Below are 13,883 nucleotides of genomic sequence, written 5' to 3' on the forward strand. Positions count from 1 at the left end.
ACAGAAAACAAAAAAGAAGTAATTTCTCAACCCCCAGAACTGATTAAAAAGCAATATATACCTAGTCACATGTAAAGAAAGGAATTCTTTACAACCTTCAAAAACTAACCACTGCTAATAGCCAGTGGACCAATGAATTAATCAGGAAGGCAGATCTAATCAGAGCCTATGCTGCAGCTTTTAGTCAAGATGGCCCTGATAACACTGAGAGTATCACTTACTTTTGACATAAACAGTACTTCCACTTGGCAAGACAACTACATTGGAGGCAGGACTGGCAGGTCTTGGAGACTTAACCGTTGCTATGCTGCCACTTGGAACAGGGGTAGAGGTTGGGGTTGACGTGGTACTTGTGTAGGAATAGCAAACCACTACTGAAGGAACGATAAAAAAGTCTGCTGTTAACTTTCACCAAAACTGTCCATGCATACAGTAAAATTATTTTTTTTTCTGCAGGCCAATTTTAACATTTTTATATAATCAGAAGTTAGAGGGCAGTACTAGGTTAAAACATATTAATAAGCTTTCCTGAAAATCATCACTTAACTAGGTTTTCCCCAAGTACTTAGCAGCTGTCTACAGGTGACACTGACAATGGAGAAGAGCACAGTTACAAAGAAACCAAGTTTTAAACTGAGAAAAATGAAAATCATTTTTCCTTCATGGCAGGAGTTGGACAAAAAGTATATACTTGTATTCTTTTTTAATACTAATAGCAGTATCAATGATGGAGTGATGGATAATTTTTCCCTAACCATAGCAATTTCCAACTTGGCTCCTGGAGAGAAACAAGGTAAGTTTCTCTTATCATAAACAACTCACTAGTCACTTGCCATCTAAGCAGTGCAATAATAACTAAGGTAATGACAACATCATATTTCAGTTTCTTGAATAACAACAACAACAAGCAGGAATAGCTCATAGGCACTATTTACTGAGTACCATACATTATGCTAAATCCTTTCCATATATTATTACTAATTCTCACAACACCACATCCTCATTTTAAAGATGAGGAACCCAAGGCTCACAGAAGCTAAAAAGACTTGCTGGAGGTCACAAAGCAAAGAAATGGCAAACTAGGATTCAAACATAGATTAGACTATTGAAAATTCTATATTCTTTTCAGTGAACCAGAGAGGTGGTAAATAGAAAAGATAAAAGTGGGAAGAGAAGAAAGATAGCTCTCCTGCAACACAGAAAACAGGAACTCAATGGAGGCCAAGTTTGCACACTGATAACTGTCTCTCCCTAAATATAGCTTCCTTCCGTGTAAAACAGAGTCTGGCATGTATGTAAGGAATGTCTCATTCTGCTCCACAACCCATTGCTAGTCAAGAAAAGACAATTCTGCAAAGTAATCTGACAACTGCATTATTTTCAGGGTCATTTTCATGTAACACCAAACTAAGCTACCGAAGTCAACCCAAACATGCGCTCTCAAATTTAATATTACTCTTGGTGACCTCAGGAAACTCCAAGGATTTTTAAAGTATGTATCAATTATTCGATTAAATAACAATAAGAAAGCCATCCCCATCGGCCACGTAACCCCTAACAGATTCAGCACATTGACTGGAACAGAGAAGCAGCATATACCACTGATTCCAGAAGACAAAAACAGAGCTTTATTTTCTAAAGTATCAGTTGAGCATCTTTCTTCAGCAGATAAATGACTTCTATCATCTTATTAATTTTCCATGTCACCTGTTAAGGCCTTTTATCCACTTCTAACAAGACACGCTCATATCAAAAATTCATTCCAAGAAGGCTTTTTGCAATTTTGTAATATAATTCACACTTTGAACAAAAGGGATATTTAATTTTGGTTGAGACTAAAAACTTGGCAGTTTCTCGTTTCAGAACAAGAGTTGCTCATTATGTTTCACAACTTTTAAACACTGGACAAAAACAGATGAAAAATAAGACAACTTTTCTTGAAGAATCTGAGAAAAGTCATTTCTACACACAGAACTATTACTCTACTCACCTTCCTTGCTTCCTGTTTCTGCAGGCACTGGAAGAGATGCATTGTGCTGGATAGCTGCATTGGCAACAGCATTAGCTGTTACAGTGAAGGCAGTTTGGGGAACCAGCCGAGGCATCAGGGGTACCAATCGACGACCTTCAATGGACCATTCTGAAGAGCTATTAGGTCCAGACATACTAAACAAAAAAGAAAACACTGCTACAAGAGTTCTCAATTGCTAAAAATGAAGCAAATATATACACTCAAATATAACTTTTTAAATTATAAAAAGTGCCCTGAGTGAACAGGAGAGGCTTTATTTTAAGCAAGCAAGATCAAAATTATGAATAATAATCAGAATTCAAGGAATTTCACACACACTTAGATTTTTACACATTTTATTCCATAATCTGAATCTTATAATGAACATAATTGAAACTATGAAAAACTGTCCCATGCCTTTTAAATAAATATCAACATTATTTTCATTAGTTTAAATCTGGTATTGCTAATGAAAACTAGTATTTCTACTAACTTTTAGAACTTAATGTTATAATTAAGCTAAAAAGGTAAAAAGTACTCATAATTTCAAAAATCAGATTTTCCTGAATAATTAAGGATGGAATTCATTGAACTTTTGCAAAATTATCCTAACTGCCTGCATGGCCAGAGGTTCTAAGGCTTTCAAACAAGGGAAACTGAGGCAGTAAACGAGGGAGACTAAGTACTGGGGGATAGAAGGGAGCTGTATATATCACTGCATGTGTCACTGACAATGTGTTATATTATTATCCTTCCTGTTAAAAAAAGTATACTAGATCTGAGGACACTGCAAGAAACCTGCCACTACTTTAATTTTACTTATTTATACCCTTCTTCACTCTAAGGAATGTTTGAGGCAATTGAACTCTACCCCTAAGCAGACATTATTATCAGTTTTACTCAATTTCTTGAGCAAATTTTATCCTAGGAATCCAAACAGAGGTTGAAATATGAAAACACAGTTGTTCACTTCCCTTGGCTTGGCTCCACAAAAGGTAGTGGTATCATTTTTCCTGACTGATGATTAGTGTCGAGGTTTAAAATTCACCCAGAATCAACCAATCAACCAACCAACCTCTTCACTAAGTCAGAAACATTTCTGCACCTTTTGCAAAACCAAAGATTCTACAACCCAACCTAGAGTTTAAGATTCTGTAGGTCCACTGATTCTTCAAATTTAGATAGAGTACACAAAAGCCCTTGTTAGTGGATAGTGGAATAATGATGATGATGGTAATGATGATAATTAACATCAATTAACACTTAGTATATGTGAGGCATTGTTCTAAACATTTTACATGCATTAACTCATACAATTCTTTCAATCTTATGAAATTGGTAATATTATTATCTCCATTTTTAAGATGGGAAAACTGAATTAACAAAAGGTTAAATAACTTGCTTATGGTCACAGAGCTACTAAATGTCTCCTTCAACAAGCATACATCATGCTACTGAAATTAACTGTCACATCACAAGAGGAAGGTATAAAAATTTTCAAATGTGTTTTGTCTAACTTTTGCCTTTGATTTATACTAAATGGGCACTGCTGTCTAATCACTAGCAACTTTCACTGAATGGAACAAATAAATTACTTTACAACTTGAGAAGAATTTATACTCAGTCAAGAAAGGAATTTCTAGGAGTTGATGAATTCAATTGAGTTACAGTGGGAAATCTGCAAATTCCTTCATGGTATAACATAGTCCTACCTAAGACATGGGAAAGAGGGATTCTTAAGACCCCAATAACCCTCACAAATTTGTTATCACATAATCTCCAAATTGATGCTAGTTCTGAAACAGAAAATGGTACAAACAAGAAAGAGAGACAGAAATAGACCTATTGCTAATTGTCAAAGGAAAAAATTCTAAAAGCTATTCAGCATTTTCTTGGCTTACTCCTATTTTGCTATCATTTTATTAGAATATCACTAATAAATTTGCTTGGTGAGAGTTTACCATACAAATAAAGTGATGTCTACACTTACCTGGTACATTGTTTAAATGGTGGCAGAAATTATGGAAGATTAATAATTTAAAATACATGAATATATATGCTATTGAAAAGACAGAATTTGCAGTGCAAAACATACAACTGCAACTTTTAGAAAGATCTATAAATCTTCCAAATTTCTACTCACGCAAACATGCTCAAACTTTTTTTAAGTGAATGAAAAATTAAACATCATGTTAGAATTAGATCAAAATTCCTATTTTGCTTACTAATGGGGGTGTAAATATGCATTAGCTGCACAAATCATCTAGATAGAATTTTACAGGTTTCTGTAAACATCTTATTCCAGGGCTTTCCTGAGATTCCTAAGTTTCAAACAACTCCTCTCTATTTATACTAAATATAGCACGGGAGGGTGGAAACCTGGCTCCAGCCCCTTTTCTGAGAAGTCTAACAAGATACTAGTGGAACTACCTTGGCCCTCTCATCCTTTGGTATGCAGCGCACCAGCATGAAATCCTCATCCTCACATAGAAACTCAAACAGTATCCCATGAATGGCTGATGGAGAAGGAGTTAAGAGAACAGTAATTCTGGATAGCCACTTTATTTAGATACAATGCTGGCAAGAGTGGCCCAATTAAAAACTGTGAAGCCCCTTGACATTCCAGGCTTTAATACTATAATATTCTGACATGTTTCAAAACTGAATTAGAGTACCAAACTTAATAAATGGTCTCGTGCCAAACAATAAACACGTGTTATGGTTCAAGCAAGGCTTTTCTTTGATCCCAGACACTCCACTCCTTTTGTTTCCATCTCCTTTGTGCTGTCTTCTTGGCTCTCTCTTTACCTTTCAACCACATTCCTTCTGGCCTAAGCTGCTGTTTTGAGTGGGGGAGGGAAGGGAGAGGAGAAAGGGAATGCAGTCAGTTCAGATGCATTCCTCCTTGGCTCAAGTTACTTTTTTTCAAGCTCAGAGTTTGAAGCCCTCCTATAGATAATCTTTAGAACTAGGTTCTGTTACTACTTCTCAGGGAAAGAGGGCAGAGGAGACGGACAGAATGAGGGATCTATGTCTTCCTCACCATTCCCCACTCATTGACCCTTGGGCTCAACAAGTAAATATGACGTCTGGTCAAACTAAAACCACAATATAAAATATTAAAACAAGAGTATGGAAAGACCTAAGTAGCTTAAAATTATACACTGAAGTAAACAGTTTTCAAAAAATTAAATTCATGTGTTAAAGAAATCAGAAAGGAGAGAAAAAAAGAGGGAACAGGTAGATAGAAGCCAACTCTCAATTATCCATGCTAAGAAAGAGAGGAGGGAAAGGGAGAGGTCAAACAGATCAAAGAAACGGACCTATTATCCAAAAATACTTTGGCAAATACTTGTAAATTCTTCCATCAAACCTCTCCCAGGACAACTAACAAGTAGTAAAATGAGTAATTAAAATTTTCACCTCCTCTCCCTTCCCACCCTCTGACTAGAGGTACTTTCAAGCAGCAAAATAGCTAAAGGGTGGGCAGTATTAGGAAGGGGAGGAGGGGAAGAGAAGTAAAAGCAAGGGGCATGGTTAATTCATAAATGGAATATGTGCCCCTGAATAATTGAGAGCTTCAATTTTGAAATAAATACAAGAAAAAGCCTGAAATAATAATAACCTATTTGCATACCTGTAACTTGGTCTTTCACCCAAATATAAGGATAAATTCATTCTTTAAAGGGGAAAAAAGGAAAAGGAGACTAAATAAATGTTATCTTTAAGTATGAAACTGATGCATCAACTTACAACTAATTGCCCCACAATATTGTTCCAATGCTTTTAAGGTAGTAATTTTGTCTCTAAGTGCCTCTGAATGCAAACTATTATTTACTACTTCATTACCTAGCACATAAGTTTCCTATTACAAGTTCTCAAATTAGAATCTAGGCTCAGTTACTATTTTTAGAGTATCCAAATTTAAAAGTTTAGAGCAACTTAAAGAAGGAACACAATATGTGAATGTTATAGCCATGTTGGCCTAACAAGTAAATACTTAATGATGCTAGAGGAAAATTTTCAAATTTCTACAGTGCATACATACCAACCACTGAAAAATCTCCAAATTCAAACAGCTTAACTTTCAAACTACACAGTTAAAAAGGTAGCACCCCATTTTATCAGTCAAGTAAAATCAGTAACATTAAAGCACCACATGAAGCTAATGGATCTTCGGGGTCAATACAATACTGCCAATTGGGTTAAAAGCACTATTTATTACATTATGGAAATGTACTGAATTTTTTCCTTTAGTTTTATTTCACATTAAAACATAAAAATAAAAAACAGATGAATATTCTATAACATACCTTATTTTATAAAATGTTCCTACCATCTTGCATTAACATTTAAAGGATAATTTCTGTTCTTTTCTATTTTTCAGGAGGCACTGTCTCCATACATACTCTGTTAATGCTCAATCTGTGTCTTCCACCACCCTCCACCCCACCTATCAAATAGTTATAATGATCTGAAAACAGTTTGATAAGAATCCTTTACAATTTTATTTTGTTGGCTTTTCAAAGTAATTTAAGGTATACTGCAGTCATATTTCTTAGAAGCAGAACATATATTTTACAATCTTTTTGCTGAATCTCAAAATACATGAAATATTAGTCAGTCATCAAAAAATTTATAATGCCTATTTATAAAGCAATATACATATCAAATACTATTACAAAGTAACTCTAAGGGGCTGTCAAATTTGGGGAGCACACTGCTTTCTTATTGAACTTTGCTTCAAGTAAAGGAATCATCTGCTAAACTGTGGAGGCCTTTAGTTATACAGCGATTACATTGCAACAGGATTTGACCTGAGTACTTAAAGCTTGCCTAACCAAATGCAAAAACATAACCAACTGAATAAATAGTTAACACAGCTATGGTCAGGATCCCTGAGTACAGAGATATTACTATCAAGATAAAAGACTCAGGAATCTGCTACACAATAGGAAGACTTTCAAAACTACGGTATACTACGTCATGAAAAATCAGGGGTGGTATGACTAATGGCTTACTTATGTGCAATTGTTGTTAACCGTTCATCGTTTACTGCTCTCCGAACTTCAGCACGGTGGCGCTCTGTTGAGATGCTATGAAAAAAAATAGCCATTATAGAACTCTGCCAAGCAGGCAGCTCTTTTCTATACTTTTATTAATGTTTAAGTCAACATTTTGCTTGGGAGGGGGGCAAAATTGATTTGTAAAAAGATATAGACAGGGGCCTAATATATATCTTCAAATGCTTTAATTAAAGTCATAGAAAAGGATTCAAACTGATTCTGTGTAACTGCAGAGAGAATTAGTTACAAATTAGAAATCACAGGAAGACAAATTCAGCTTGATATCAAGTCATTACGTCCAAAACTCAGAAATATCAGACCATGTTCAAGATTAGCAGAGGTTCCTGTTATCTAAATGTAAACAGCCACTGAATGACCCCTAATCATGGTTACTGAGAAGAGGATTTTGGCACTTGGAAGAAAGTCTTCTAAAGTTCTTTCTAAAGCTTAAGAGTCTATAATTTTATGTTTAGTGAATATAATAAAGAAATGAAAGTGGCAAGATAATGTTTCCTGTAGCTATATGCTATGAAACTTGACACCAGGATATTACTCCTTCATTACTCAACACTTGAGCTGTGTGTCTTCTGCATTGTATCATGTTACCACTATAGTAAAAATGTACTTATGTTGATCCTGATTAAATACATGTAAAGTTAAATCTAAACAACTGAAAAAAGGCTATACCCATTCCATTCATAAATACTTAATAAAATGAATAGCAGTCTTAAAAGTGTAATCTTTATTGCTAAGTTAAATCTATAACACGGACTAAAATATTTAAGGGGCTGGAAAGCAGAATTTATGAAGCAATATAAACAACAAACAAACAAAAAATATAAATTGTTAAGTATGGAGGCAATAAGACTGACGATTTGGCTTAATAACATCCCTATTTTAATGTTAATTAAATGCAGGGAAAAAAATCTCTTCCCTATTTTCACTTAAAAAAAGAATAGGACAAAATGGTCTTAAATATAGAAAGGAAACTTCAGTTAAAACAGAACTGAATTTTCTGAGAAAGCTCAAGATGTTAAGAATGGATCAAGGCAAAGTATCAAAGAATCCCTTTCACCAGAATTTTTTAATGAATTTTTTTAACTCTAATGGGAAGCTGAAGGGATAAACTATCCCTAAGGCTATGACTATATAATCACCACCCATTTCTATAAATTAAGACAACAACTTCCTAGTGTCTCCTTCTACCCCCTAACAAATGCCACTGGGCCACTCTAGATCTTCCTATCCAGTCGCTGCCAGCTCTTCTTTCCTTCACCCAGGTCAAAAATACCTCCCTTTTCCAAGAGGCCCAAACCTAAAATAACCTGCCTTAAACCTTTTCTGATTAGATTACAGAATAAATGGTAAATTACATAATTTTCCATAACAAAGCACACAACTGGGATGGGATCTCTAAACACCAACAATTTGAACACCTCTGTCTTCAGCTTAAGAGTGAAAAGTATTGAAACACCTCAAAATGAAATTTCTAGACTCATCTCTCACAAACTTTTATGATAATTTACCTAAGAACTTTTGAGAGTTCTCCAAGAAGATCTTTCTTTTCCTTGGTGAGATCTCCCTGTGCCCGAAGTGCACTGATAACTCCAGCATATGCCTCCAATTCTAGAAGAAGAAAATTATTTTATCAAGATAGGCCATCAATATTTAAGTACTATGGCTACATAGAGTGAAACTTCAGGGCAGGAAACCTAAAAATCAATATGTGAATATTTCATTAATGTCCTCTCAAAAATTTTATCTAAAACCATAGGTTAAAATGTGGCTTTTATAATCTTATTTTCTTTTTTACTGCCTCACAGAAGTCATGTATATAAAATGTTTAGGTAGAAAAATCTAATGGTAAATATTTCGTCTTACGCATCATCCTGAAGAACATTCAACTCAGATGCTACCAACACCTGGGAACAGGTTCCAAGTGATATAATAAGGCTGATAAGAGAAGTTTTTAGCATTATTGATAGGTACCTTTACTGGCCAAACTTTGAAATAATTCCTTAGGCTTGCCTAAGAATTTGACCTATATTCGATCTGTGAAGGGTGTGCAAGTGAAAAACTACTGGATCAAGAGCCAAATGACCAGATTCTGGCTCCAGCACTGACACTAGTTGTGTGACCTTGGACAAGTCCTTTCTCATCTCTGATCCTCAGTTTCTTTATCTAGAAGACACTTTGAGGGTACCTTCCATTTCTATGATCCTCTGCATCTATAAAAACCACCAGCAAAATGACTAAGGCAGATTAGCACACATGAATTGCTCTTATAGCAATCAGGACATAATACACTGAACCCTAATGCCAGACAGTTTCATTTCACTAACTTTCCACAGCAACAACTGTTATTTAATGAAACTGTCAGTCCCTAGTAGTGGTTAAAATATAAAACCCAAAAGTCCTCAGTGGCTCCCAATGAACCATGCCTGCCTCTCAGTGTACTTCCTCGTGTACTACCTTCCAATAGTCCCTCCCACACTGACTCTGGGCTTGGCATGTGACTTGCTTTGGCCAATGGAACATCAGCATACATGATGCAAATAGCAGCCTTGGACACAGGACCTTGCTCTCTTGGAAGCTTGAGATCACCAAGCTATGGAGAAGCCCAGGATGAAAGGTCACATGGAGAGAGAGGCCCAGCCACCTCAACTGAGCCCAATTAACCAGCTAAGCTACCAGCTGAATAGAGCCACATGAGAGAGCTCAGGCAAGACAAGTAACCCACAGAATCATGAGAAATAATAAAATAGTTGTTTCAAACCATTAACACTATGAGACAAGTATACCTGAGCAAAACAAAATGATGGGAAGTAAGTGTCCAGACTACAGTTATATTCTTACTCAATTCAAGTTGCTACAGTATTTGCCAATGCCTTACATACAACAGATACTGAATATTAGTCAAATAATTAAGGCATGCATACCTGCATCCAAGGTACTACACCAACAATAAAACAGTAGCCTCATTCAGTTCATATTATTCACAGTTCTATCAAAAGAAAAGACTTTATATAGAAGAGTGAGCTGACCATATTAAATAGAAATGTCTGGTCCAACTGAATTATCCCATGTGTAAACATCTTGCATGTTCAATCTAGGCTGGATATTATGTAGATGTTTCATGTGGTCTCTCTGGAAGGACAAACTCTGCTTCTCTGGAGTAGCGAAGGAAATACTTTGTTCCAGGAAACATATATTTCAGCTTTTATCAGGACCTAAAGTAGAGTTCAGAAAGACACTAGGGATAACTAAGAAACCACTATATCTAAATGCTTATGCCCCATTTATGGAATATTTTATTCAACAAATCAGTATTGAGTCCTATTATATATACCAGATAGTATGCTAAATCCTGCCCTTAAGAAGTTAACTCTAGAATAAAGCTACAGTGAAACAAGTCATCAGACAATTCTGATACAGTTTACAATACAGTGGTAAAGGCACAGAAGAAAAACACATCATCTAGTCTGGAAGCATAAGCTTTAATCAGAAAGAGAACTGTGCTCTAGGCAGGCAGTGGGGGAAATGCAAATGTGCAAAAGGAACAGAGAGAGTAAAAGAGCATATAATGTTTCACAGAGACATTAAACTTCCAGTAATAGTCAGTGACTATTTTGAGAGTTTTACACTAGGGAAAGTAAAAATATGTCCGTACTTGGTTAGTCACTAATTCAAACCAAACTACTAATTTAACACTACTACTACAAGGTACCATGGAGAATCTTTATATGAACAAAACAAAGTCCTTATCCTCAAGGTGATTAAAATCCAACAAGGATAAAAATGGAAAAACTGTTTGGGGCCAGACTAAGAAAAGCCACCATTTCCAGTCTAAAAAGTTTTTGATAGAACTCAGTGACTGATTAAATGTGGAAGGAATGGCAGAAGGAAAAGAATCAGGTTTTCCAGTTTCCAAGATATTTAGTAGAATGGCAATACCATAAAAAGAAATGGAGAGGTCAGAGAGAGGAAGTGGTTTGAGGAAAAACTTCACTTTTGGCCTGTGGAATTTATGGTGATCAAAATTTCACTACTTTACGATATTTCAAAAAAAGTGAAATTAACTAAAGAAAGACAAAGATTCTTGACATCTCAAGTCTCATTCCAAGTCCAACTAAAAAGTCATGCACAAAAGTAAGAGGTGGCAACCTCACACAAAACTGTAACTCAGAACACAGTTCTCATAGCTACACAATCCAAGGCATACCTCCCCCCTTCATTCAATGAGAAACTCACTCATTGCAAAGAACTTTTACTAGCTTCCCAGCCTCATTCACATTTGTGGATTTCATTTGATGAGAATCCTAAGATTCTGACAAATATCAAACTCAGTTGAATTTCTGGTATTATTTTTGGTACCATTCTATTACAGTGTTAACTCTAATGACGCATAAGTATAACGAAATAACGCAGGAAAAAACACAGAAAACAAAAGATTTGCCAAACTATTTTTATAAAGCCCTCAACCCGTTCCATTTAAACAAACCAGCCATTCAATTATACTATAGTTCATAAAGCCTCATGTAAGAGTTATAGTTCAGGAATGGTCATAAAAAAATAGGGGAGGGGAGCAGCAGGATAGAAGGAAGGAAGCATTTATCTATCACTGGTATGTTCAGTGTGTCATAAAGAAATTCTCTATCCCAATTTCTCTACATTTAAGTAAAATGTAATGTTTAGCATCTGATGTTAAAATGATTTATAACATTTTTAAAAAGAATTTTTTTAAAGCTAATTCTTAAAATATTTTAAGCTAATTTTTAAATACAGTACCTACTCTAAACTTTGGACCTAGAGCTAGTGTTTGAAAGCAATTCAAAGGTTTCACTGTTATGATAATGAGCCAACGGGTGGGGAGGAAGTCTTTCCGCAAATCACTCTCAAGGCTCACCTCCCAAAAGAAGGGTCATTGAAGATGACGTTACCCTCTAGGAAGGCTGTTTTCTTTTGTATAGAAGCAGCTCTTCAGCAATATTACCCACACAACTCTGACTAAAATTAAGGATAAATTTAGACTTAAAGGTTACAATCTTTATATTCAAACATAATCTCTTGATTCAAGGTCCCAAAAGCCCAGAAACTCTAATGCAATCAACTTCAGTTGTGATCTGCAATTATTTCAGCTATGATATGAAATAAATAAAAATCCAACTTTATAACTGGTAGCTAGCAAGTTACAGCAATTGCATATAAGTGTGTAGAAAATCACCCTCGAGTTAGTACTAAAAGTTTGGATATAAGGTTAAAAAAAAAAAAGGAATAATTGACCCCAAAAAAAACCAACCCACCCCAAAACAAAACAAAAAACCTCTCTAGAAGTGCTAAAATACAATGCTAAGAAGTAGTTTAAAATATAGAAATCCTCATAGTGGCCTAAGGGGAAATAAAAAGGGCAAAGGTTATTAGCAGGCAGGGCCAGATTAGCTATGATTCAGATTTATGCATAGGAATTCCCAACAAAGATTTCCTTTGAAGAAAAGATTCACCTGCAAATAAATAAATGTCTGAAAGCAACTGCTTTAAAACGCTATATACTCAGATGTCAGGCACTGTGATAGGCCCTTTTTATATACACTTAATCCACATAAACTTATGAGGCAGATATTATTGTCCTTCATTTACAAAAGTGTCAATAGATTTAGGGAGATTAAACAACTTGTCCTTGGATCATGTTGGTCATTAGTAACAGGACCAAGACCCCAGGTCTCTCTGAATTCAAGGTCCACACTTTCCCCTTCAAAGTCACAGATAACTAAATAATTCCTATCCACTGCCAAAACATCTAATGTTCTTTTTCAAATTACTTTTTCATTTACTGAGTCCCTACTATGTGCTGGCCTGAGACTATAGTGGTAAATAAGACAAAAAGGTTCCTTCTTGGACCTTACAGTCTAAGGCTGCATTTCTCAACCAAGGATTCTCATGTGAACCACAGAATACAGAAAATGATTTGAGTAACTCTTTTTTTCTCAATTTTCCCAAGGATAATACATACATCATTACATACAATGGATAACTTAGTATTAGGGCTTAATTCTCTCCCTAAATGCTAGTTGAGAAAGGCTGCTCTAAAGGAAAAGAAGCACTAAATAATTCATTACAGGCGTAAATGGTGTTTTATTACTGAAAGTAAAATGTAATTTGGAAAAGTCAGCATAGCTTACATTAACTTAGAATTCAGAAACAGTATGTAATTCACACATACATTCATGAAGGTTAAAAGTATGTTAACATGAGACTGGAATCCTATTCCCTGGGTTGAAATTCTGACCCTATGACTTACTATCAGCATTACTTCGGGTTCTAAGCTTCAGGTCTGTCATCTGTAAAATGGGGACAAAAGAAGAAACATACCTATCTTTTTGGTTTGAATGAGAATTAAATGAGATGTTGAATGTAAAGGACTCAGAATAGCCCAGTAGCCCTGAAGAACTTTTAGCTGCTATTATTATTAATATGATTCATGCATCTACTGTGTACAAAGCACTATATAAAGCACTAGGGAAATAACAGAGTAAGACAAGAACTATACCTCTAAAGAATTTCTAACCATCATGAAATATGATATCCATGCAAACAGCCATGACCCAAACAGAAAGGGAAAAGGATCATAGGGAGGCATGAAACATCAAAAATGAAAATCATACCCAATTTTCGAAGAATCCTTTTGCATTCATCCCTGCTGAGATCCAAAAGTGTTGGCCACACAACAGGCATTGCTGCTTCTTTTTGGTAGCCCCAAAGAGCTTGTCTTCCCTACCAAAACAAAAACCAAAAACTCAAATTACGAA

The 13,883-nt window shown here is 35.4% G+C and overlaps 1 protein-coding gene across 14 annotated transcripts in view; it reads right to left on the minus strand.

Annotated features, from left to right (window-relative positions):
• Positions 1 to 13,883, minus strand: part of EMSY (EMSY transcriptional repressor, BRCA2 interacting) — an 84,624-nt gene that overhangs the window by 68,887 nt on the left and 1,854 nt on the right. For 6 of the 14 annotated variants that reach the window (XM_061202845.1, XM_061202842.1, XM_061202848.1 and 3 more), the window contains exons 2-7: positions 13,740 to 13,848; positions 8,604 to 8,703; positions 7,033 to 7,107; positions 5,649 to 5,690; positions 1,991 to 2,166; positions 222 to 374 (exon numbers count right to left, since the gene is read on the minus strand). In XM_061202845.1, the coding sequence (XP_061058828.1) occupies positions 222 to 374; positions 1,991 to 2,166; positions 5,649 to 5,690; positions 7,033 to 7,107; positions 8,604 to 8,703; positions 13,740 to 13,809 (616 nt within the window). In that variant the 5' untranslated portion in view covers positions 13,810 to 13,848. The remainder of the gene's footprint in view (positions 1 to 221; positions 375 to 1,990; positions 2,167 to 5,648; positions 5,691 to 7,032; positions 7,108 to 8,603; positions 8,704 to 13,739; positions 13,849 to 13,883) is intronic. The other 8 variants (XM_061202849.1, XM_061202840.1, XM_061202841.1 and 5 more) reach the window with 6 other exon arrangements.

Source organism: Eubalaena glacialis, chromosome 10 (genome assembly GCF_028564815.1).
Source record: "Eubalaena glacialis isolate mEubGla1 chromosome 10, mEubGla1.1.hap2.+ XY, whole genome shotgun sequence".
NCBI lineage: Eukaryota > Metazoa > Chordata > Mammalia > Artiodactyla > Balaenidae > Eubalaena > Eubalaena glacialis.